At 44.7% G+C, this 26,794-nt stretch overlaps 1 protein-coding gene across 1 annotated transcript in view; it reads right to left on the bottom strand.

The window, feature by feature from the left end:
- Prkch (protein kinase C eta) overlaps window positions 1-24,480 on the bottom strand; it is a 217,425-nt gene extending 192,945 nt beyond the window's left edge. The window contains exon 1 of the mRNA XM_090344237.1: window positions 23,973-24,480. Coding sequence (XP_090200363.1) covers window positions 23,973-24,338 — 366 coding nt within the window. The 5' untranslated portion in view covers window positions 24,339-24,480. The remainder of the gene's footprint in view (window positions 1-23,972) is intronic.
- Window positions 24,481-26,794: the final 2,314 nt, after the last annotated feature.

The raw sequence follows: 26,794 nt of genomic DNA, 5'->3' as shown, positions 1-26,794 counted from the left end.
AGGATGGTTCCTTCCTCTTCAGTATGCTCAATTCACAATGATTTCCAAAACCCTGTGGTTGGTCAGCCTGGCCTCCTTATACAAAGACTAAAAGATGGTTTCTCCAGATAGGAAAGGGATATAGACGAGGCTTCTCTCTTTTTAATTGCAGTCTTAAAACTTAAATACACTGGGTGCCGGTGTCTCAGGCCTATCGTCCTGGCTACTCAAGAGATGCTAAAGACTGTGGATCAAAACTAGCCTAGGCTGGAAAGCACACATGCATGCACAAAACTTTACAGTATGGAAAAACAAAATATGCTTGAATATGGAAGAGTTTAGAGAAGGCTTGGGAATGCCTGTCCTCTGCTACTCTCAAAGGGATGACAATGACAGGGCCTGTGATATCAGCACCTCAAGACAGGCTTACTAGACAGGGTTTGAGAAGGTCCATCATCTCTGAACACCTCAGGACCTGCTACCCCAAGAAATAGTGGAATGAAGGAAATGAAACGTTAGGAGATTTACTAGAAAAGGGAACTGAGGGCAAATGAGCACAGAGCATACTGTTAGGGCAGGGACAGAAAGAAGCCCTCGCAGTAGGACCTACAGTAAGGCCACCCTCTCAAATGGGAGACTGAAAAATTAACATGTGACATTTGGCACTCTGAATCTGGCCTCATACACTCAACTGGGAGTCTAGAGCCATTGCTGATTTTAAACAAATAAACAAATCCCTTGTCCTGGGTGACCTCTTAAGTTCCTTCAGTTTAGGGATCTGGCAAACTAGATCTGCTGGAAACAAAAGGCAGGAACTTCTACACACACACCAGGATTCTTCCAATGAAGATGAGCAGGTCCAGGGTAACGTGAACACCTACTTCATTCACAGGCAAACCTGTGGACTACAGACCCAAGTGTTGTCCCGGCTGTGCTGCAGCTGTTGGCTCAACAGATCTGAAAAGCACAGCTCATGCCTATAATACTAGACACTCAGGAGGCTCAAATCTGAGGATCAAGATTCAAAGCCAGCGGGAGCACAAAAAGACCTGAGACTCTTATCTCCAAATAACTTCTAGAAAATGGAAAATGGGGCTTGGCTCAAGGGTAGGGTGGTAGCTTTGAGCTGAAGAGCTCGGGGACAGTATCCAGGCCAAGTTCAAATCTCAAGACCTACAAAAAAAAAAGAAAGAAAGAAAGGGAGGGAGGGAGAGAGGAAAAGAGAAAGAGATGGAAAAATATGGGAAGAAAGGTAAGAAAGAGGTTCAACTCCCAACTAAAAACCTACCTGTGGTGTGCCACCCTTATTTTTTAAGAACACAAAGGATCTCTAGGCCTGCCTCCATTTCCATCACAGGACAACCCTGTGCAAACTGCCTAAGAAACATCCTAACTCATCTTTGAACCCTGGTTCCTAGGGGCTCGGTGGCACTAGGTCTCTCTCATTTATTTCCCTTTCTTGTGAAATTGGATGACTTCAGAATTCTCAGAGCTAAGGGAACTTTCAGAGATCACCAGGTTCACTGCCATTGCAAAACCAAGCTATAACTCGTTCTTTACAAACACATGAGTAAGGCGTGCCCTTCAAGGGACAGCTCCATGGTGTGCTGCTGACACACTGCTAGTACTTGGAAATGAGGAAGGGGCCTTGCTGAAAGTTTCACCCTTGAGAAAATTGCTATCCAAAGGAGCTGCCATTACAAAACACAAGTCCTGAGCCGGGAGTTTGGCCTAGTGGTAGAGTGCTTGCCAAGCATGCACGAAGACCAGGGTTCGATTCCTCGGTACCACATACATAGAAAAAAGCCAAAAATGGTGCTGAGGCTCAAGTGGTAGAGCTTTAGCCTTGAGAAAGTCCAAGGACAGTGCTCAGGCCCTGAGCTCAAGCCCAGGACTGACCAAAAAAAAAAAAAAAACAACACAAGTCCTGGGAAGCAAAATGGTCCATTAGAGGTCCAGTTCCCCAGTAAAAGCCAATATCACACTGTGCTTCTCCCTGGAGGACGCCTGTTCTGAATAATCCACAGTCATTGGCCTGCCAAATGCAATTCCACTCATTTCAGCTTAACCAAGTTATAGACGAACCAAGTCACAGACTCTTGAAATGTCTTTGTTCTCCTACCTATTTTTAAAATATTACTCAAAACATGGCTTATTTATGAAAACACTAGATTTCATTTCTCATGTAAGATTTTTTTTTTAACCTCAACAAGAACTAGGCACTGGTGGATCACACCTTCGATCCTTGTGACTTGGGTGATTGAGATCTGAGGATCACAATGCAAAGGTAGCCTAGGCAGGTAAAGTCTATGAGACTCTGATTTCTAATTAACTACGCAAAAAGAGGCAGAAGTGGTGCCGTGGCTCCAATTGTAGAGTGCTGGTCTTGAGAAAGCCCAAGAACAGTGCTCAGGCCCTGAGCTCAAGCCCAGGACTGGCAAGGAAGGGAGGAAGGAAGGAAGGAGGAAAGAAGGGAAGAGAAAGAGAGAGAGAAAGAGAGGAAAAGAAAAGAGGGAGGGAGAGAGGGAGGGAGGGAAAGGAAGGAAGGAAGGGGCAAGAGGGAAAGAAGGGGAGGGAGAGGGAGGGAGAGAGAGGGAGGGAGGGAGGGAGAGAGAAAGAGGGAGAGAGGGAGGGAGGGAGGGAGAGAGAGAGAGTGAGAAAGAAAGAAAGAAAGAAAGAAAGAAAGAAAGAAAGAAAGAAAGAAAGAAAGAAAGAAAGGAAAGAAAGAAAGAAAGAAAGAAAGAAAGAAAGAAAGAAAGAAAGAAAGAAAGAAAGGAAGGAAGGAAGGAAGAAAGGAAGTAAGGAAGGAAGAAAGGAAAGAAAACGACTACACCATCATACTGTTCTCAGATCTCAGTGTTGCTGATCTGCAGAGAAACACCTTTCTGAATGTTAGTCTTTAATAGCTGTTGAGACCCCCCTCCTTTTCAGCCCTCAAGTCATAATCTGGTTAGTCTGGTTTGGTGAACCTTAGTGTTAAAATACCATTGTGGACCAAAACCCGCTGGAAAATTTTCAATGAGGGATGGAAAGATCTGTTATATATTTTGACGAGGCCTGAGACACATCCGCCCTTGTGGGCTGTGAGCACAGCCACAACACCGACAATGACAAAGGGCACAGTTCCTGTGGAAACACTTACGGTGTGGCTCTTCTGGTGGAAACGGGCTTTGAAAAAACAAAGGCTTCAACCCAAGAGTACACAGCAATGGAGACCAATGGAAAGGCAGGTCTGGACCCAATCATTTGGCATCTGAACCAAATGAAGCCTTCACTTCCGGTGGAGGCAGATAAGTATCTGTAATTAGGAGAGGATAACACCAGACTGTTCCAACTATTCTGGCACCTTCATATATTCAGGCAGGTGTCCATTACTAACACATATCATAGATAAGTCTTCAGACCTCTTCCCCAGGTAGTGGGGAAAACAAAGTCTAACCACAATAATTTCCATTTTGATGAGCATCATCGTATTATATGCTAATAAGTATTATATGCTCCAGCTTCTCCCTTGGTCTGTTTGCATCTAATTGCTAGCTGAGGCCTTAACAGGACATTCCCTTCACCTGAAAATGCATTTGACATTGCTGGCCAATAGCTGGACACCCAGACCTCACTCTGCCCCTCTCAGAAGATAGCTCAGTTATACCAGAGGACTTCTGTCATCTTCAGAAAAAAAAAAAAAACACCCTTTCTCACTCCTCTCCTGAGGTCATTCAACTCAATCTTTAATTATTGAGCAGCTTCCAGGGATTCTTAGCAATGGCATATTCTAGATATATTTACTTTAATAATGGATTTTAAGGTATATTTATTCTTTAATAATGGATTTTTAACGTTTATTTATTCTAAGAAGTACTTAAGTTAGTCAGCCACCAGTGGCTCATGTCTGTAATCCTAGCTACTCAGGAGACTACGATCTAAGGATCTTATCAACTGGGGCAGGAAACTCCATGAGACTCTTATGTCTAGTTAACCACCAAAAAGTCAAAAGTGGAGATGTGGCTCAAATGTTAGGCCCTGAGTCCACGCACACGCGCACACGCGTGCACACACACACACACACACACACACACACAGAAGAAGATGAAAAAGAAGGAGGAGGAGGAGGAAGAAAAGGAGAAAGAGGAAGAAGAGGAGAAGGAGGAAGAAGAGGAGGAGGAGGAAGAAGAGGAGGAGAAGAAGGAAGAGGAAGAAGAGGAAGAGGAGGAGGAGCAGGAAGAACAGGAGCAGGAGCAGCAGCACTTATCTGGTGAAAAAATGACCATACAAGTAAAATTCTCAGGGAAAAAATGCAAATTCCCAAAATGAAAAGAAGAGTTGGTACCATCTTAAACCTGGTTAATACTCCATTCCCCTGAAGATGTACCTTGAGCATCACACCTCCCTCAGGAAACCTTCCCAGAATGCCTCGCTCACAATCCCATCTCTAACAGCCTATACACATTTCTTTCCTGAACTGTCTGTGAGAGAGCTATGCTGTCCCTTCACCACAGGACTAGCTCTTTGAACTTTCCAATCCCCAGCCCACCTCTGACACCCTTTCTGATCCTAGCTAGTGCTGGATGAGCACTGAGAACAGAAGTGTCCATGTGTGCTGATGTGCACATGTACACACTCAGGCCTGTGGCTGTGTCTGCACTTACACAGAGCAGGAGACTTTTTTTTCTATAGGACCTCCTTTACCCCTATCCTTTCTAACGTGATTTAAAAAAAATCTTTTCTCACATTATATAACAGATGGTCGGAGGGTGTGTTCGACTGAGCCTGGGAAGGCGAAATGCTCAGGGAGTATTGGGGGCTGTTTGTATAAGAAGGTGTCCAGAGGACAGGAGAGGATGAAGGAAGGCATGGAAACGGAAAGCCTATCCCATAGAACACAGAGGGGACCCCACCCAGTAGTGGAAGATCAGATCTGAAGAGAAAGTCAGCCCATCCCAATACAGCTAGCCACGGGAAGCAGGTGGGAAGGGGGGCGTTTCTGCCAGTGGGAGCTGACTTTTGACCCCTGCGAGCTTCAGCCCTTCCTCAGTTATGACTCTTCTTCCCTCCAGAGAAGAACTTGACAAAGAGGAGAGAAACTACTTCTCTGGGATGGTAGGGACTCTCTCCGACTCTTATCATCAGAGGCTTTCCAAAACAGCAGCCCAAGTAGAAGCATAGTAAGAAAGGGATGGGTCCTGTGGAAGAATAAGGCGTGGCTGTGAGTGAGGGGCTCGTGAGTGAGAAATGTCACTGTCTCCAATCTTCCAGGCAGTGTCTTCCTGTTGAGTGAAGCACAGCTGTCCCTTTATAATCTGCCTTCAAAGTGATCATGGAAAGGCTCATGTCATATCTTCAGAGGAATCCATAATTTTTTTGTTTCAGAATCACAATTATTCCTGTTGTAAAGCAAAATTCTAGCCAGGCACTGGTAGCTCGTGCCTACAATCCTAGCTACTCAAAAGGCTGAGATCAGCGAATCACGGTTGGAAGTCAGCCAGGGGCAAGAAAAATCCATGAGTTTTTATTTAATCTCCAATTAACCTCCAAAAAGCCAACAAGTAGCGTTGTGGGTTAAATGGTAGAAAGCCAGCCTTGAGGAAAAAAAAAAAATAAAGGACAACATCCCAGCAGCCACAACCTCAGAAAGGTCCAATAAACAAATAAACACATAAAGCAAAATGAACATGAACAAATTCTATAGGATTAACTAATAGCTGTAGAATCAATAGCTACCCAACCAATTCATAGGGAAAATATACACTGGCGTCCTAGGAAGGCATTTATTTCTCATTTCTCCAGAATAGGCTATTGTAATAAAAATGAGTTTCAATGGCAACAGACATTTGAAGGTCATAGTTATACCTCACATTAGTTGATGGCCTTGCAGATGTCCTTTTCTTAGGACAGGCAGGCTGTCACTAAAACATCCTGAACTTCCTGTATACAATCTCCCTTTTTCCTGTTTTGAAATTTAAGTCTTATGGCCTAAACTATAAGTGTTATTTGGGGAACCAAGGTGTTGGCTAGACTTCTCACGTGGGGATTCACACTTAAACAATCAACTGAGGGAAACCATTCCACTCTATTCATTCTCTCTAGAATGCCTGAGGCTTGCCTGGAGCACACACACACACACACACAATGCCTTGGTGTATCTGAACTAGGAAATTTCTAAAGGAAAACCTTCTAGCCACAGGAGTATCAGTGACAGTGCAAGAATTGTGAGTCAGGGTCCAGACAGGAGAACAATGAGTTCCTTCCTTCCACGAATGTTTCCTGAATCCCTATCATGTGCAGGGCACGACACTGGCTGCAGACTGAGGGGCCCTGGAGCACACAGGGATCAGATCACCAGCCAAAGTAAGGGCAGACACCCACAAACACATTCTCATTCACCCCCAGATATCTGCGCCGCAGGGCCCCAGCCAATCAATATAACCACAGTCCAGATACAGGATGTGCATGATAAGAAGGCAGGAGGCCCAGCAGAGTGTCTCAAAACAATACTTTCTCTGCACCGTGTGCTAGCAAAGACTTCACAACAAGGCTGTGTTCCACATCAAATGCAAACCCCACGGTGCCTTACTTACTGTGCAGCAAACCAGACATCAATTCTGAAATTTTAAGTATACACAGCTCAGGAACATCTAGCTTAAAATCAACATCAAGGACCCAAAATGAGTGTTCAGTCAAGAGGCAAAAACACAAATAATCATCTTTCAAATGCCTCCCTATAGGACAACAGGGATGTTGGGTTTTCTACAAACCAGGTCATAATTGCTGATATTCTTGACTCCATCCATATCCACATTCAAATGATGAACTTTTATGTTTTATTGGTTGATTACCAGTCCTGGGGCTTGAACTCAGGGCCTGAGCACTCTCCTTCGGCTTTTTCCTCAAGGCTAGCACTCTGCCACTTGAGCCACAGCACCACTACCGACTTTTTTCTATGTATGTGGTACCGAGGAATTAAACCTGGGTCTTGGTGCATGCAAGGCAAGCACTCTACCACTAGGCCAAACTCCAGGCCCCAAATGATGAACTTTTAAATTACAATATAGAATGATTACACTAACAAATTCCATTTCAAGATCTTCCATCAATTAATTTGGGCCAGCATTGTAGCTCTAGACTCCTTCTGAATTTATTTTATTTTTTTCTTTGGCCAGTCCTGGGCTTGAGCTCAGAGCCTGAGGGCTGTCCTTGGATTTTTCTCAAGGCTAGAACTCTACCACTTGAGCCTCAGCACCACTTCTGTCTTTTTTTTTCTAAGTATGTGGTATCAAGGGATCAAACCCGGGTCTTCGTGCATGCTAGGCAAGCATGCTATTACTAGGCCAAACTCCCAGTCCCTCTGAATTTATTTTTGCATAGTCCTTACCAGTCTGAGTCCTTATGATGCCCAGATAAGGAAGCTATCTTCTCTTCTACCAGTAGTGACAAGTATCCTATCGATTTATATCCTAGAATCTGAAGGAAAAGGCAAATATAATAAGAAACCTATACTTCATGACTCCTTCTAATTGGACAATTCTAGGAGAATTTGTATATGTGTATGTGCCAGTGCTGGAGGTTAAATTTCGGGACCTGGGCACTGTGTCCACTTGTAGCTTTTTGTTGATTCATCAGGCATAAGAGTTTAATTTTTTCTGCCCCAGCTGGTTTTGACCCTTGACAGATCTCAGCCTCCTATGTAGCTAGGATTACAAGTGTACGCTACCAGCACCAACCTCAGAAATGTTCATGTTTTCAAAGTCAGTTTCAGAAAAGGGCTGGGCTTCACTTAAAGACTGAGGGTAGAGTGGCAGTAGCGCTGATAAATAATTTTGCTGAGCCAGGATGTGTCATATCTATGCTAAATGGCTTTCCCTGAGTCCCCACTGTATTCTCATATAACTCCATGGGGCAGACACTGCTGGGGATATGGCAGCTGAGCCTTGCAAGGGTTAAATGTAATGGGGGGGGAAGGGGGAACAGGATTGGATGGCTAACTGAAATCTAATCAACACACTATGATGCATTGATAATTATGATAGTTGTCCAATAAATATTCCTCAAAGCCAATATTTGTGTACTAATAGTATCATACTAAATGGCTGTTGAAGGGAAGGCAGGAAGGCAGGTACTAGTGTGCCTCACACTTGTAATCCTAGCGATTCAGGAGGCTAAGATCTAAAGATCATGGTTCAAAATCAGCCTGGGCAGAAAAATCCACAAGACTTTTTTTCCAGTTAGCCAGGAAAGAACTAGAAGTGAAGCTGTGCCTCAAGTTGCGAGTGGCAGAGTAGAGGGAAAAAAAAAAGTCAAGTAACAGCATGATGTCCTGAGCTTATGCCTCAGTAAGAGCACAAAGAAAGAATTTTAAGCAATATTTAGCTGGGTGCCAGTGGCTCACAACTGTGATCCTACCTGCTCAAAGGCTGAAATCATTGGACTACAGTTTGAAGCCAGCCTAAGCAGAAAAGCTTATGAGACTCTTACCTCCAATAAACTACTCAGAAAAAAATGGAGACGTGGTGCTATGGTTCAAGTGGTAGAGTACTAATTTTGAGGTGAACGAGGCTCAGAGACAGTGCCCATATCTCAAGTTCAAGTCCTAGGACCAGTAAAAACAAACAAACAAACAAACAATTCTCAGGGAGACATCCAAATTATTAAGTTGAGATATCACGATTTAGATCCTACAGCCATAGTCAACAGAGCCAATGAACTTTCAGAGGTAAGCAAAGATCAACTATATCAATTTATCCTCATCGAGGGTCTTACATTCCTTGGATTGATGGTATCATGCTTACTAATTCTCACTCATACAGTTATCATTTTGTAAAAACAACAACACTGACAGTGCTATCGACTGTGCCACTCAAACACCCTATCCCACTAAATTATTAAAACTTTCCATGAATACTTATGAATCACAGAAAACATATTTCAGAAATTCAAAAATAAACTTCAGTCTGCTTCCTTTCCCAATCCTGTCTTTAGAAATCACAGTGCTGAAGCGGGAAGGAGATAAATGGATGTCACTGTGATATCATTTAAAGGGTACCCCAAGATTACACCCTAGCAATCCTGGGAAGTTTCCCCACCATCATCTCCCTAAAGTGGTAATGTCCAAAAAGAGACCTGGGAAGTAACTTTCCTTAGCGAGTATGACTCTTTCTCAGAAGAACATTGTCAATGGACTCATTTCCTCAGGAAATTACAACCTACTGAAGTAAGCCAGGCATGGTGATGCAGCCCTGTCATTCCAGATATTCAGGAGGCAGAGACAGAAGGGTCATCACCTGAGGTTAAGAGCAGACAAAAAGTTAAGTAAGACCCTATCTCAAAAACAAGCTAGGCATGGCAGTTCACATTTGTAACCCCAGCTACTCGATAGGGAAGAGGACTGTGGTTGATCTGAGCAAAAGCATGAGACCCTACTTTTAAAAAAAATGACGTAAAAGCAAACAGGCTAGGAGAATGGTTCCAGGAGTAGATTTTCTGAATTTTAAAAAAGAAAAGAAATCTGCCATTCCTTGAGGACCTATTTTGTGGTGCACATGTTTAATGTATGGCCTCTAAGGTTGACATCAAGCCTAAAGGTAGCTAGCTAATGTTAGCACTATTTCATGGAGGTGGGGGACTCAGATGAAGGGTGTTCACTGGTCATACATCTGTGAACCAGCAGAGCTGGGACTCCAAGCCTACCCAGTTTATACCATCCTGGATTTGTTTTCCCATATGCCAAGCTCATCTAGGCTCTCAGTGCCTTTGCCTGAGCTATCCCCCTTCTTCCCAGAATCAGGGAGGGGGTAATATTGGGGTACCCTTTAAATGATATCACAGAGGCATCCTTTCCCTAATTATTTCCATTATTTGCTTCTTATCACGGAGTCATGGCCTGTCTGGGCCTTTTTGTACAGCTACATGCCTTGCTGACACATCATCTAGGGTTTTTTTGGGGCGGGTCCTGGTTTTGAACTCAGGGCCTGGGCACTATCCCTGAGCTTTTATGCTCAAGACTAGAGCTCCACTCTGCTCTGTTTCCATTATCAACAGCAGCTAGCCTATGAGTCATGGAAATGAACTGGAATTCAATAGAAGACCAGAAAAATTGCTGAGTGAAAATTGACGCAAACCATCATAAGGAGAATATCTGAATGTTAAGAAGAACGTGGCATCAGATCCTTTTGTCCTGGACTCTCAGAGCTCCGATACCATGATGTTCCTTAAGGCTTAAAAAAGGGCAAATGGCTAGGTGCTGGAAGCTCATTCCTGTAATCATACCTACTCAGTAGACTCAGAGTTGAGATGACAGTTTGAAGCCAGCCCAGGCAGGAAATTCCTTGAGACTCTTATCTCCCATAAACTACAGGAAGGGGGAACGCGGAAGTAGAACGGTGGCTCAAATGTAGTCTTGGGGGGGGGGGAGGAAAAAAACCTCAAGGACAGCACCCAGGCCCTGAGTTCAAGCCACAGGACTGTCACATAATAAAGGAAAAAGGAAATGTTTTAAGAAGTTTATGGAATAGACAAACCTGATCTCATGTTACAGGGGGAAAGTTTATATTTTCAGAAGATATCAAGCCACGGTCACTCAAACTGTCCCAGTTCGTTTTGTCTTTTTTTTCTTTTAACTTTTCGTCTATTGCAAACCTCAAAGAACCCTCACAAAAAAACACAGGCTTTTGAAAATACCCAAATAACACAACCAAACAGACCTGAAAATGGGTCATCTTCTGGTGGATTTCACCTGAAGCCAGAACTGAGAACACTTTAAAAAAAAAAAAAAACGGTGGGGGGGGGGGGGGGGTGCTGGGAGTTTGGCCTAGTGGTAGAGTGCTTGCCTAGCATGCATGAAGACTCGGGTTCGATTCCTCTGTACCACATACATAAAAAAAAAAAAAGCCGGAAGTGGTGCTGAGGCTCAAGTGGTAGAGCTCTAGCCTTGAGAAAATCCAAGGACAGTGCCCAGGCCCTGAGCTCAAGCCCAGGACTGGCAAAAAAAAAAAAAAAAAAAAAAGAACAACTTGGTCCTTCAAGTTTATACTTCCTCCTCCCACCCTCTCAACCTCTCTCTATTCTAGTCCTGGGGCTTCAACTCAGGGCCTGAGCACTATCTCTGAGCTTTTATGCTCAAGGCTAGTGCTCTACCACTTAAGAAACAGCTCAACTTCTGGCTTTTTGGGTGGTTCATTTGTGATAAGCATCACACAGACTTTCCTGCCTGGGCTGGCTTTGAATCACAATCCTCAGATCTTAGCCTTCTGAGTAGTCAGGATTACAGGTGTGAGCCACAGGTACCCAGCCACTATACCATATTTGAATGCAACATGAGAGATGCAGAGACTGTGCTGAGTACAAGAAATAAAACCAACTTACAAATCCAAGAGCAGCTTTGGTTTAGACACTGGGTGTGGAATAAGGGATGCAGGATCAGATACAGGGCAGGCTCATATGCAACCCAAAAGACTTGTTTAACCAATGCAAGTATGAGGTGCTCACATTAACCATGAGTCTACTCTCAGTTGTGTTCTTCACTTCTTACCACAAGCACAAACAGAACACCACCAGTAACCTCTAAGCACTTCTCACTCTGTGAGCTCAAAGTTGTGTAATGGTAACCAAAGGAATTTTCGAGACGGTAGCATGTGACCTAGGCACAAATGGTGGTTCTTAGATTAAGCGGTCTTTCCAGTACAAAGGCCCCATGTGCTTTACTAACTGCTGTGTAACTTACTGGCATTACAGAAACATGCTGTCATACAAACCTTAATAAAGTTCCCCCACATACATCATGATTCGCAACAAGAACTTCCTGTCTTATACAACTCTTCCTTATAGCACGTAAGCTCTACAATAGCCAATAGCCCTGGGCTCATTCCTCCATCTCATTAAAACATCTCTCCTCCGAGTGATTTCCTGCATTTGTCATCACCTCGGGTGGATATACAGACTGGGGGCCTGAAACACTTGGGAACTACAAAGCTTTAATTACCACCTAGTAAGAGAACAGCTTCTAGCAAAAGCTCTGGAACTCTCAGCCTTTCTCTAATACCAGGGAATAGGGACATAACTACTCACCATGTTCTCACACAACAACGAGTGCATTAGTGTAAATTAAGAAATAAAATGGCACTGCTTGCAATGAGAAGTCACCATTTTGTTTATGGCTGTTTCTAAGCCAAGGAACCAATGCCAACATCACTGTCAACACTGGACAAGTCACTTCAAAATGAGCTAAATCTTTTCCAAACCCCAGCAATTTAAATTTGAACCAATTTAATTCTCAGGAGTTACTATCTTTGATAAGGCATAATTCATTTTGACTGCTTACAGACAAACCAGTTATTCCAAAGGGCAGGGATGATGTAATGCTTAGAACATGGAGACTGAGGCTTCAGCAATGGAAGGGTCTTCAGAGAACCCCCCTCCTAATATAAAACCCAGGAACTGAGACTCTCCAACCAAGAGGCTTGCCTAGATCCCAGATGAAACTACTCATGTGAATTGAGCGTAGCCGTCACACAGTGCTACAATTTATATACAAGAAACACAAAAGAGGTACTTGCCAAACATGTTCAGGGTCCTGGGCTTGATCCCCAGACCTACCCACTCCTGCAGTAAGATAAAATGCCGTAAGAATCTGAGAACCAGTGGCTCGTGCCTATAATCCTAGTTATCAGGAGGCTGAGATCTGAGGGCCTCAGTTCAAAGACAGCCCAGGGCAGGAAAGTCTGTGATTTTTTTTTTTTTTGGTTGGTGGTGGGGCTTGAACTCTGAGCACTGTCCCTGAGCTCTTCAACTCAAGGCTAGCACTCTGCCACATGGAGCCACAGCGTCACTTCCTGTTTTCTGGTAGCTAATTGGAGAGAAAAGAGTCTCACGGACTTTCATGCCCAAGTTGGCTTTGAACCGTGACCCTCAAATCTCAGCCTCCTGACAGTCTGTGATATCTCCAATTAGCCTCTACAAAAGAAAGAAGTAGCTCAAGTGGTAGAGTGCTAGCCTTGAGTAAAAAAAAACAAAACAAAACAAGAGACAGCACTCAGGCACACTGAATGAATGAATGAATGAATGAATGCAGAGAGAGCCTTTTACTGGAGTAGTTAATTCTGTTATTATCATACTAATTTATGATATTAGTAGATTCTATTAATATTATACCAATAGTTAATACCATTAATTTGCAGTAAAAGTTAACTCCCCATTTAGCTACTCAAAATCCATCTTTCTCAGAAATTACAAGAATAATATATATGTCAATAGCTATCTAAATAAATGTACATTGAAACTACTATATGTATAAATGAATACATTTCTAGATAAACTTAAAGTGGATCTGGCTGGGTACCCAGGGCTCATGCCTGTAATCCTGACTTTACAGGAGGCTGAGATCTGAAGATTGTGATTCCAAGCCAGCCCAGGCAGGATATCTATCAGACTCATCTTCAATTAACCACCCAAAAGCAGAACTGTAGGTCAAGTAGTAGAACTCTAGCATTGAGTGGAAATACTCAGAGACAGCACCCAGGCATTGAGTTCAAGCCCCAAGACCAACACAACTAAATAAAGCATATCTACATTTTTACAGTCATAATATTTGATATTAAATACCAGAGGCAGTGTGTCACACACATTTCCTGTGAGCCAGAGCCACAGCAATGCTTGGGCTGAAGCTCTGGTTCCTACATTCTGAAGTCAAAGGCTGGAGCTATGGTGTTACAAAGTCAAAAAGACATTCAGGACCAAGAAAATGATGAGTCAAAGGGTTGCTTTCCTAACAGGGAATGGTGGGGTCTGGGGCAAACTAGAAGGCCATATCACTTAAGTAACTTCTATTGCAAATAACTTCTGTTGCAATGTTAAACCCACTGTGACAAATGAACGTACCCAAAGATTGTCTGGGGGCCAGAGCATTGCTAGATTTTTGGTTGTGGAGTTCTGAACTAGATAATCTTCCTGCTCAACATCTCTTCTGTTATGATCCATACAAAACTGAGATACCTGATGGTCCAAATATGGCGTTCATTACTTTCTTCAAAGTACCGGTCAATTATCTGTTCATAGGCATCAAAAAAACTTCCTTCTTTCCCAATCTTTCCAAAAATGGAAATGCCTCTGTGGGTCAGGCATCTACCTTTCCAGAAGCACCTGCATGCTGTGTTTCTCTGGAGAATATCATCAGGTCAGAAGTTCCAATCCTTCTTTTCAGAAAACATTCTTCCATCCCTCAAGTGAAGCCAGCTGTGGTTATCTATGAGCGAGCCTTAAAAAATCAGCTATCTTGCTGGTAGCTCATACCTGCAATCCTAACTACTCAAGTAGCTGAGATCTGAGCACTGCAATTCAAAGCCAGCCCAGGCAGACAAATCTGAGATTTTTCATTTCAATTAACCAGAAAAAGGCCAGAAGTGGATGCATAGCTCAAGTGGTAAAACTCCATCCTTGAGCAAAAAGCTAAAGGAGGGCACCAGGTCCTGAGTTCAAGCCCCGGTACCAGAAAAAAGAATCTGTCTTCCTTCCCTCCAGGAAGGAAAATGGTCCTGCTTTCCCAAATCAGTTGTTTACTAGCATCTGACCACTTTTGTAATTTCCAGGATACTTTTGTTCATTCTTATCCCTAAACAATGTCCCTCTTGGAAATACAGCGTCTAGGAAGAAATGGGCGAGTCTGTTTGATCCACTTATCCAGGTCCACAGTACAAGATCAAGGGTGGAAGAGTGCTGACTAGAATTTCAGATAAAAAGGAGGAATAGACCTAGGCAAGGTAATTCTAACTCCTTAGGAGGCTGAGATCAGGACATGTCGTGGTTCAAGAGCAGCCCAAGCGAAATGGCCACAAGTTCCCATCTCCAGGAATATAAGCTGAGCAGGATGGTTCGGATCTGTCATGACAGATGCCAGATCTCAATCCAAGTTACCTGGGCGCAAATGTGAGGCTTTATTTAAAAAATAAAAGCCCCAAAGAATTGACTTACCAACAATTACTCTATAATGAAGCACAGACGAGAATTAGCAAAGAGAAGCACCGCATCTAAGGAACTGAAAAATATTCATTATAACCCCAACATGGAGTTCAGACCAGGGAGAGGGGGGAAACTGAGGCAAGAGTATGGAAAGCTTTCTATGCCAACTGAAAGACCTTGGGCTTCATGCAGAGTTGCAAGAAAACAAAGGGATTATAGGTAGAAGAGTGACACTCAGTTTTGATGATACAGTAATGACACATCTCCTTCCAGCTTTTTTGCTGATTAATAGGAGAAGTCTCTTAGATTTGCCCGTCTAGGCTGGCTTTGAACTGGGATCCTCATGTCTCAGCTTCCTGAATAGCTAGGATTACAGACCACGAGGCACTAGGGAACTGGCCGATTCAATTGTTTTATAAAACAAAATGAAGCTGGGAAAGTCAAGGTACCTACCACACTCTATGTAAACTACCCACCTCATAAAAATGCACTGAGCTCTTACCACACCACTAATCACATTCCAGCCCTCTCTAGATACCCAAAAGAGTTACATAAGATAATGAGATCCATGCCCCACCAACCTCACTGCTCTGGAAGGCTGGAATGCAACCTTTAAGTGCACATTGACTGCTTCTGCCTCAAACTCAGTATTAGGCTCAAAAAAGAATTTAACATGTATTATAGGCTTAAAATAATAGTAATTCTTTTTTTTTTTTTTTTTTTTTGCCGGTCCTGGGCTTGAGCTCAGGGCCTAAGCACTGTCTTGGGCTTTCTCAAGGCTAGAGCTCTACCACTTGAGCCTCAGCACCACTTCCAGCTTTTTTTTTCTATGTATATGGTACCAAGGAATTGAACCCAGGTCTTTGTGCATTCTAGGCAGGTACTCTACCACTAGGCCAAACTCCCAGCCCAATAGTAATTCTTTTTAAAAGCTGGGACTTTTCCTAGCTTTCAATCCATTATTATAATCAAAGGGCAGAAAAATCTCAGTCTTTCAAGCACATATTGGTATGTCATGGATTGATTTAGAAGGGAAATTCTGGGTCACCAGCTCTGGCCCTTGTCTGTTTCCATGGGTGCTTCCTCTTTCTCTTTGCAATAAAGTTCTCTTCTGTTTGAAAATTAAAGTAAATAATAAAAAAATAAGAGAAATTCTGTGAATATGGTCATTTCCAATCATTTCATTTTGGGGGAAGTGGGGAGGTTTTGAAAGCAGGGCCTCAATAAAGTATTTAAGCAAAGACATTCCCAAAGGTACATATACCCTTGCTTGCCCCCTGGGTCACATACAATATCATTCTATTAAAAATATTCAGTGCCATGTACCAGACATCACTCACAGTACTGACAGTCACAGCAGTGACTGGGGGGCGAGGGAGGGGTTCTGGTGTGTATACTTCAAATGCAGAAAGCACACTAAGGAAACCGATTCACAAAATAATTTTAGATCTCGGTGACTACAATGAAAAATGACAAGCTAACATAGTCAATGTGTGTTTGTTGGTACAGGGGTTTGAACTCAGGGCCTGGATGATCTTTTAGCTTTTTCTGCTCAAGGCTGCCACTCTACCACTTGAGCCACAGCTCCACTTCTGGCTTTTTTGGTGGCTAACTGGAGATATGAATCTCATGGACTCTCCTTCGCTGGGTTGGCTGTGCACAATCCTCAGGTCTCAGCTTCCCGAGTAGCTATAGCTACAGATGTGAAGCACCAGCACACAGCTAGGAAAATGTTCTTGATGAGGAAAACATCCGAGCCACAGCCTGCACTATGAGAAGCAGCCAGGGCCATTGCTGAAAATTTCCTCTCAGAACAAAACCGAAGATACTACATACATAACAATACAGTTCACGTACGCTGGACTAAACCTCTGGAGAGATCCTAAAATATGTTTTCCCTCTAAAATCCTGAAAGTTAATCAGTCACTGTCAGACACTCCTTACCAAGTGGCTTAGAAAAAAAAACAGGGTGGGGGGAATCAATTCTGAGAATGAATAACTGCCTCACAAAGTACCAAAAAAGAATGAACCAGTAGATAAGAGAATCTGAAGGAATTTTGATGCTGGAAACTCGGGTTCCTGAATCCAAGAATCAAGAGGAAAGATAATCAACCAAGGCCGAGGTGGGACCTGCCTGCTTTACCTGACAGGACTACAAAGCAGGTATCTTGCTGAGAAACTGAAGGAAAGCAGCTCTCCAGGGCTGCAGAGAACAGAATGTCTTGGAGGGTTGAACAGGAAAATAGCCTGGGATCCCGCCAAGCAGGTCCTTCCTTCCTGAGGGGGCGCCAAGGTCTTTCCATGACGCAGCCTCTCGCCCCTCCTGTCCCCTCGGCCCCACCACCATGTCCCCAAGGCTCAGCATTAAGTATGAGGCAATAGTCCTATTTGGAAAGTCAGTGAATCTGAAGCAAATATACGAAAGAAGTAAAGTTTGAACTTAGGGAGACTTCAGTCTTCAAAGTCCAAGAAATTATGCAAAATAAACAAGTTCTACAAGAAGCAGAAAGAAAGAGATCATTTAAAAAATTGAATGGTGTTCAAACTCAGAAGCTAATTTAATAAGTGTTTCATTTGGGGTTTTGTTTTTGTCTGATAAATATTTTCTGCATTAGAGAGGCAATGCAGCCAGGTCCCACTGGCTCACATTGAAAATCCTAGTTTCTCAGGAGGTTGAGGTCTGAAGATCATGGTTCAAAGCCAGCCCAGGAGGGAAAGTCCATGAGAATCTTGTCACCAATTAATCACCCAAAAAGCAGAAAGTGGAGGTGTGATTCAAGTTGGTAAAAAACTAGCCTTGAGTAGAAAAACTCAGAAACAGCTCCCAAACTGAATTCAAGCCCTAGGATTGGTGGCAGGATGAGGAGGAGGAGGAGGAGGAGAAAGAGAAAGAGGAGGAGGAGGAGGAGGAGGGGAAGAGGGAGGGGGAGGGGAGAGGAGGAGGAGGAGAAGAGAGTCATCTTTTTTACTAGTATCCTATATTTACTATTATTTAGCATTTTTAGTAAAATAAGATAAATCCTTATCATTTTTCTCTACAGCTGTCTTAACATATAATTGTCACATGATAACATGCATATACACAAAGTGAACTACTAGACAGGTTGGACTATTTGTCTGAAACCATCATCATAATCAAAAGAAGAATATTACTCTCCCATCCCCTTATCTCCTGATGCCTCCTTTGTAATTTCTCCTTATCCCCAGACAACCACTGAAGTGCTTCCTGTCACCACAGGCTGGTCCTTACTTCCTAGAATTTTACATGAGCAAAATCACAGAGTAGGTATTTCTTTTCTTGGAGTAGGGAGTACTGTCTGGCCTTTTTCACTCATTATAGTTACTTCGCAATTCATTCATGTTTATGTTATGTTATTGTGAGCGAGTGTTCCATGCTATGGATAACTGATGGTTCATTTAAGCATTCCTCCAGTTTGTGGACATTTGAGTTTAACTCAAGAGCTAGATCACAAGTAAAGCTTCCATGATCATTCATGGATGAGTCTTAATGTGAACAGTTCCATCTCTCTTGATAAGTACTTCCAGGTAGACAAGTCATAGGATAAGAATACAGTTGAATGGTTAAGCAACTGTGCAACTAATTTCCAGCATGACCTTAGCGGTTGATATTCTGCTGTTCCTAAGCTGCATATGGCTCCTCTTCCTCATCAAGTCTCATGGCTAGTTTTCTTCATTTTAGATTCCACAGTGGATGCATGCTGATACTGCTTTTTAATTTCCATTTAAATTCCCTTAACTAATGATCTGGAGCACATTATAATGTGCTTTTTGACATGAAGTCCTATTCTAATATTTGACCCATATTTAACTGGGGTATTTTTCTCATTACTATTGAAGTGTGTGTGTGTGTGTGTGTGTGCATGCACGCGCACATGTGTGCACCCGTGCACAAAGACACACAAGGACAGTGGCTTGAACTCAGGGTTTCCCACTCTTGCTCAGCCTTTTTGGCTCAAGGCTGGCACTTACTCCCGTAAGCCACACCTCCACTTGAGGATTTGGGGTGGTTAACTTAAGGTAAGTGTCTCACAGGCTTTCCTGTCCAGGCTGGCTTCAAACTGCACTACTCAGATCTCATCCTCGTGAATAGCTAGGATTACAGGTGAGAGCCACAGGTGCCTGGCAAAGTTTGTAACTTCAAATTCAATTACATTAATAGATACAAAGCTACTCAAGTTATTTAGGGAATTTTGGTAGTATCTTTCAAGGAATTTGTTCCTTTGATCTAAATTGTGCAGTTTACTGATATAAAAACTGTTTATAATACACCCTTGTTATTCTTTTTGAAGAGTAGCAGCAGTATCTATATTAGGGTATCCCTTCTCATTCCTAACATTTGTGATCTGACTTGACCCTCCTCTCCTCCCGTTGGTCATTTTGCGTTGGATTTTATAGATTTTCATTGTACAACTTTTCAAAAATCCAGCTTTTGGATATGTTGATTTTCCTTTTCACTTATTTCTTTCTTTTGTTTTTTTTTTTTTTGTTGTTGTTGTTTTCTTTTTTGATGTATATGGTACTGAGGAATCAAACCTGGGCCTTCGTGGGTGCTAGGCAAGCACTCTACTACTAGGCCAAACTCCTAGCCCCACTGATTTCTATATTTTTTTTTTTGGCCAATCCTGGGCTTGAGCTCAGGGCTTGTGCACTGTCCTTGGACTTTCTCAAGGCTAGCACTCTACCACTTGAGCCTCAGCACCACTTCCAGCTTTTTGCTATGTATGTGGGGTATTGAGGAATCGAACCCAGGTCTTTGTGCATGCTAGGCAAGCACTCTACTACTAGGCCAAACTCCCAGCCCCTAATTTGTTTATATAATCTCTTTCTCTCTGCTTTCTTTGGTTCAATTTACTCTTCAAGTTTAAGATAGAAATTCAGGACTTTTGTTTGCAGTTTTCCTTTCTAATTTAAGTATTTAATATGATGTTTATATTTAAGAAAAGTCTTCAGCTGTATTTAACCACCTTCTTGTGTTTATGTATACTGCACAAAGTAATATTTACATAGTCAATAAAGAAAAATGTTAATGTCTATTCCATAAGCATTGTGCCTGGGAAGTAAGGCGACTGGTCTATGCCTCTCCTAGATAATTTCTCCTGATTGTTTCCCTAGATAAGAAAGTTTGCTTCTTGATGTTTCCCTAGACAGTTGGTTTCTCGATTAGGTTTAAGTGTCCTCGTCTGGTTTGCTTTGCTCATGTATAACGTTTCTGTTGGTTTTGGGTGGTTTGGGCCTATATAAGTTTTGTGCTAGCTGCATTTGGGGCTGCTGGTCTTTGAGATACAGGCCCACTAGCAGTCCTCCAGTTCTCCAATAAAGACTCATAAGTCGGTCTTTTAAGTGGTGGCTTCTGTGCTTTTCACAACTGAGTTTCCTTAGAACACTTATTAGTAGGGCTATATTGCATAAATTTACCTAACCCCTTCTCCCATGAGTCTTAGCTAAGTATACCAATAAACCTATACTATAACCTAATGTTGATAACCTAGATAAAACTCAGAAAAAAAAAACCTTAAGCAAGGAAGCATAACAAGTTATTGGTATATTCTAATGATTAAAAAAATTGCAGTCCGGGCCGGGAGTTTGGCCTAGTGGTTAAAGTGCTTGCCTAGCATGCATGAAGACCCGGGTTCGATTCCTCAGTACCACATACATAGAAAAAAAAAAAAAAAGCTGGAAGTGGCGCTAAGGCTCAAGTGGTAGAGCTCTAGCCTTGAGAAAACCCAAGGACAGTGCTCAGGCCCTGAGCTCAAGCCCAGGACTGGCAAAAAAAAAAAAAAAAAAAAAAAAAAAAATTGCAGTCCTAGGGCTTGAACTTAGGGCCTGAGCTCTGTCCTTAGGCTTTCTCAAGGCTAGAGCTCTACCACTTGAGACACAACACCATTTCCAGCTTTTTCTACGTATGTGTTACCGAGGAATCGCACCTGGGTCTTCATGCATGCTAGGCAAGCACTCTACCACTAGGCCAAACTCTCAGCACTATGTTCTTTTTGTTTGTTTTTGTCCATTGTGGGACTTGAACTCTGGGCCTGGGCATTGTCTTTAGCTCAAGGCTGCATCCCTTCCTCTTGAGCCACCATACCACTTCTGGTTTTCTGGTAGTTAACTGAAGATCAGAGTCTCACGGACTTTAGTGTCTGGTCTGGCATGGAACCTAGATCCTCAGATCTCAGCCTCCTGAATATTTAGGGTTACAGGTGTGAGCCACTGCTGCCAGCATTATTCTGTTTTATAATAAACCTAAAGAGAGATCTTCTTGTTCTGAGGATTGAGGTTCAAAGCCAGCCCAGGAACTAAAGAACATGAGACTCTTATCTTCAATTAATCACCAGAAAATGGGAAGTGGGGCTGTGGCTCCAAGAGTAGGGTCTTAGCCTTGAGCTGAAGAGCTCAGGGACAACGCCCAGGTGGAGAGTTCAAGCCCCATGACCAACAAAAAAATAAGAGTAAGAGATCTTCTTGTGACCTAGCAAAAGTTAAGTTGCTACATTTGGTAAAGACAGCAATTGTAGTTCCACTAGAAAGACACAAATTTATCATGGAATAAGTCCAATTTCTCCACTAACTATCTGGATAAACTACACACCTAATATAATATGGCAAAGATAAGTATTTCTATAATCCTCAATTTCAAATGTACCTTTTTATCTGTAAAGAATAATTTTAAAAATAAGCATTCCATATATTTCCAAGCATTATTTTAAGATTTTTCTTTTCTTACTTGGTATGTATGGCTAATGCCTGCCTGTAATTCTAGCTACTCAGGGGGCTCAGATCTGAGGATCATGATTTGAAGCCAGCCTAGTCAGGAGACTTTTATCTCCAATTAATTTCAAAAAAGCCAGAAGTGAAGCTGTGGATCAAGGGGTAGAATGCCAGCCTTACGCAAAACAGCTAAGAGCACCCAAGCCTGGAGATCGAGCCCATTACTGGCATGCGTAGATAAGACACATGCATGCATGCATGCATACACACATACATACATAAACACACACATACAGAGAGATTTTCTTATCAAAAAGAAAAACAACACTTGATCATTCTACCATCTCTTCTTCAGTTTCAAAATACTCATGATATACAAATGCATATATACATGACTTACCCTATCCTACACAACAATCTTGTTTTCCAAAACACCACCAGTGGGTTATATTAAACACCCAAGTATAATTTGAACAATCATGGATTTACAAATGTTGAGTCCCATATAAATCTTTATTGACTCAGTAAATATCAATACGGCAGATAAACAGTTCTGTTCACCCCACCTGGTCAGGTGACCTGCCATCAATCTACACGTAAGCTTCTTCCTCACGGCTTGGCTTTCATTGACGCTCTAAACCAAATGTTTGAATTCACCTGAGGAACCCGCAAGTACCGATGCCAAGTACCCTGCCCACAGCCAGAGTCCTACCTGCAGTCCTTAAAAGTGGGGATCTTTTAAGTGTTCCTAGATAATTCAATTGTTCACACCAGGTGTGAAAGGGCCAATCTAGGACCTCCAGCCAAACATGCCCGTCATGATGGTTAATCAATATCACCTTACTTAGAATGTAGGCTCTCCAGAACTTTGACCCATCTAATTCTTAAATTAGACACTAAGTCAATAATCCTATTTGCATTCCTACATGCACTTCTTGTTCATATAGGATTATAGTTTATCTAGGATAAATCATAATTCTGGAAATGTTATTTTAGTCATTCCTTTCTAGTTCTAAATTCCACAAATAAACTGGGACAAGAAATTGACTCCACATAATTGAATGATTAAGGTTACACCATCTTGGCAGTCTTTCCCCTCAATTTAAAAGAAAGGCTTAGCTCCACAAACTGCCTGTGATTTTACGTAATACATGGGAAAACGATCCATTTCCCCAACGTATGAAATACCTAAATGACTCTTTGGCATTATCCATTCGACTCCAGCACTTCAAGTTAATCTCACAGATTTCTAATACTGGGATTCACACGTTAACTTCTAAACTGGCTTCCAAAACTTAAACCATTAGGAAATTCTTCAGAGCCTTCAAAGCATGTGCTCCATTTTGCCAAACCAGACTAGTTCATTATAATTATCATTTCATCTTCAGATGGTAACCCCTGCACCCCCAAGTGAGCGCACACAGAAACAAAAGCATGTTGGCCCTGTGTACAGCGTGCTAGGGATTTTATTTACAGCAGAAATTTTGTCTCACGGGAACTATGGGAAAAGCAGAGGCCGGAGAGAAGTTTCTCGCCTTGACATGTCCATAGCCGAAACGCATCAGCAGGTGGGGAGGTGAGGGAGGGCACCAACCATCCAGCTGCCTCTTCCCAGACCAATAGTGGCCCGAACGCAGATCCAAGTCTCCCCAGCTAGACCACCTGAAGCTAGTTGCAAAACACAGCTACACCTCAAAAACAGCTACACAACAAAACCCTACCCCAGCGTGCCAACTCAGACACTCCGATCCCTGCCGGTGAAAGCTTCTATACCTCTGGGATGTAAGGAGTGTGCATGCTCTAACACGTGTGCACGTCTGCGAGGCCCAACCAACCTGGATCCATAAACACTATGAATAATACTCGCGAGAATGTGAGGGCTTTCTCCCAAGAAGCGCTTGCAGCACTTTTCTCAAATCATGTCACTTTCCCACCTCCCCTTCTGGCCTTTTCTGAACGTTAACCCCCGCGTGCTCAGAGTTGGCACGTCCAACGCAGTCTCGTGCCGAGAGGGAAAGAGGGGAGCGACACCCCCCCCCCCAGCCCCTACTCAGCCTCCCGGCTAGGCAAAGCCTGGGTCTGGAAAGGGGACCCCGGGCAGGCTGGCATCCTGGAGACACACCTGCGCCTGCCCGCGCGCTCACACCCACCGCGGTGCGTCACCGGGCCTGCGGCGACCTGGGATCGGACAGAGTCTGGAGGGAATTCCCTCCGCCGCGGAGTCCTGGGAACGCGGGAACCCGTGCAAGTGTAGAGGAGAATGAAAGGTTAGAGAGACGCGATCGGCGGGACCCAGAGAGGAGAGAGCGATCGCCGAGACTCACCCAGCCCTCGAAGGTGTCCGAGGTGCCGGCCGTGCGTAACAGCTCCTGGAACTGCAGGGTGCAGTTGGCCACGAAGTGGTCGTAGCCCAGGGGCGTCTCGTGGAAGACCGCCAGCTCCAGGGAGCCGCCGTCCGTGACGTTGGCGCAGAACTCCTCGTTGTACGTGGGTTTGTTGGTCTTCTGCTTGGTGCTCGTCTGGCCCACGCGCACCTGGTCCACGCTCACGGTCAGGTAGGGGTCCAGCAGCTGGTGTCCCTTCTTGAAGAGTGAGTGGCGCAAGGACCAGCGGGTGGGCTGCAGCCCCACGGCCTCGCCGACGCGGACCCTCAAATAGCCATTGAACTTCATGGTGCCGGACGACGACATGCCGGCGGCGCCGCTGCCCGGACCCCCGGGGCGCCGCGCGGACTCGCACTGGAGAGCAGGTGGCCCGGGCTCAGGGCAGCCCTCGTGGCCGGCGTGGGGGCAGCTCCGGGGGAAAGCGGCGCCCGAGTCCCCCTGCACCGGCCATTCTGCCGTCTCCGCGGGACCTTCCCCTCCCCTCCTTCCCTCCCACTCTTCCTCTCGAGGTGGAAAGGAGGGGAGCCGGGCTCCGAGCGCCCCCGAGGGCGGAGGAAACCCGGTCGGCCCTCTGGACCTCCGCGCGGGGCTCCCCGGGGGCTCGCGTGGGGCTCGCCCCTTCTCCAGGGCCGGGAAGCTCGTCTCTCTCCGGAGAGCCGGAGCGACCCGTCCGGTTAGCCCCAGCCCGGAGCGTCTCCTCCCCGCCTCCTCCTCCGGCTTCTCCTCCTCCCCCGCCTCCGCGGGCTCTCGCTCTCCCACACCCCGCGAGCTGCGAACCAGGAAGCCGCCACCGCCGCCTCCCCGGCTGGGTCCTCGCTCCCGCCGGGATCCAGAATCCGAGTTGTCCGCAGCCCCGCGTGCGGGATCCCCGGCCCGGAGGACTCCGGGGGGCGTGGCACGATCCTGGCCCGCCCCGCCGGCGGGGGTGGGCGGCCCCGGTGCGCGCGCTCCCGCCCTGGCGCGCTGCACGCGCACGGCTCCTTGCCTGGACCACCCAGGCTCCAGACAGAACCAAGAGAAACAAAACAAAAGGCGAGGATTTGTGGCTCACACCTGAGACACCAAGATCTGGCTGGAAGGCCAGAAGGACGCGTCGGTGTCCTGACGGGGACAGAACCCTGGCCAGAGGCGGGTGAATGGAGGGGAGGTTCCTTTTTTTCCTAAGCTTTACAGGGATGGCTCATCCCACATTCAGCCTGGACCCAGCCTGTTTGTGGGCCTTTCCTGCAGAAGATAATTACATAGTTGTTTTGTTTGGGTAATAGGGGCAATAGTAATGATGGAAATCCTGCCCTCCTCCTTCCTCGGAGAGGTGTGTCCTCTTCCCGAAAGAGCTAGAAAGGTCGGTTCTTCTGGAGAACAGACTTGGAGCAGATGGAGTAAGTCTTCCTCCGAAGGAGAAGTCCCTGCCCCGCCCAGCCCTGCATGGCAGAGTAGAAAATGTTCAAACCCACTAGGTATTGCTGGTGCTTTCCACCAGTGGCTTCTGTAGTCTTGGTCTATGGGAAGATCTTTTGGTCTTCTGTCAGCGACCTCATACTACCTTTCTGACGGCCAGACACCATCAGTGTGTCTTCCACAAAGTCCTGGCCCTTCGCAAGACACCATGTCTTGCCGAGTCATTCTCTTGGAGCGGCTCCTAGGGTCCTAATGGGGGCTCTGAATAGATCCCCAACAATTTCACACTAGTGAATGGAGGCCTTCTAGGTAATTAACTGCACACTATAGAGTAGAAACAACTGGGAACAACGAGGACGGTGGGAGAGAGCCAAGAGCCTTAGAAACAGGAAAGGTTCCTGAAAGAACAGGGCAGGCACTCCTCCTGTCATGCTTAAAACACCTTAGCTTCAGGCCAGGATTGTAGAGTTTGCTCACAAACATCTAGAGAGTGACTGTCTAGCCCTGGTGACCCTGGGGGAGTAGTCAAGTCCATAATTTGGGCCAACTCCAGTGCCACTTTCTCCCAAGTGCTGGATTCTACCTTTAAGAACCACTTGGGGCCAGGTGCAGTGCAGTGGCTCACGCCTGTAATCCTAGCTACCCAGGAGGTTGAGATCTGAGGATCATGGCTCAAAGCCAGCCTGGGCACTAAAGGACCTGAGACTCTTATCTCTAATTAATCACTAGAAAATGAAGTGGGGCTGTGGCTCAAGAGGTATGGTGGTAGCCTTGAGCTGAAGAGCTCAGGGACAGCACCCAGGCCCAGAGTCCAAGCCCCATGAAACACACACACACACCACCACACCACCACCACTACCATTGGAAGATGTGCTACTGTTGGGCTTTGGCAGTAAAAGAAGACTACGTCAAAATGATACACAGAGCTGCCCTGGGTTGGAGTGAGAGGGACAGCAGACACTCCATCTTCACCCTATTGGATGAAGAGCAATGGGTAGGACAGCTAGGGTGCCTGTCCACCTGGAGATTATAGTCCTAAAAGAAGGAAAAACTATAACTAGAAGATGATACATGTGGCAGGCACAGGGAAGAAGGCTGAGGTGCCAGAAACCAATGGCGTATGGACAGGGTAGTCTTCTGAAGACAGGAAGTGGAAGAACCAGATCAAAGTACCTCAGAGAAGGGATGGTTGGAGTTGATTGGGAGCAAAGAGAACTCTGTGGCTAGAGGTAAGAAAGGTAAGGGTGAGGTTCAAAGCCAGCTGGGGCACAAGAGACAGAGAGACTCTTATGTCCAATCAATCACTAGAAAATGGGAAGTGGTGCTGTGGCTCCAGGGATAAGGTGGTAGCCTTGATCTGAAAA

This window comes from Megascapheus bottae, chromosome 14, assembly GCF_031878675.1.
Source record: "Megascapheus bottae isolate mThoBot1 chromosome 14, mThoBot2.hap1, whole genome shotgun sequence".
NCBI classification, from domain to species: Eukaryota; Metazoa; Chordata; class Mammalia; order Rodentia; family Geomyidae; genus Megascapheus; species Megascapheus bottae.
This window is presented reverse-complemented; position numbering and strand designations above follow the sequence as displayed.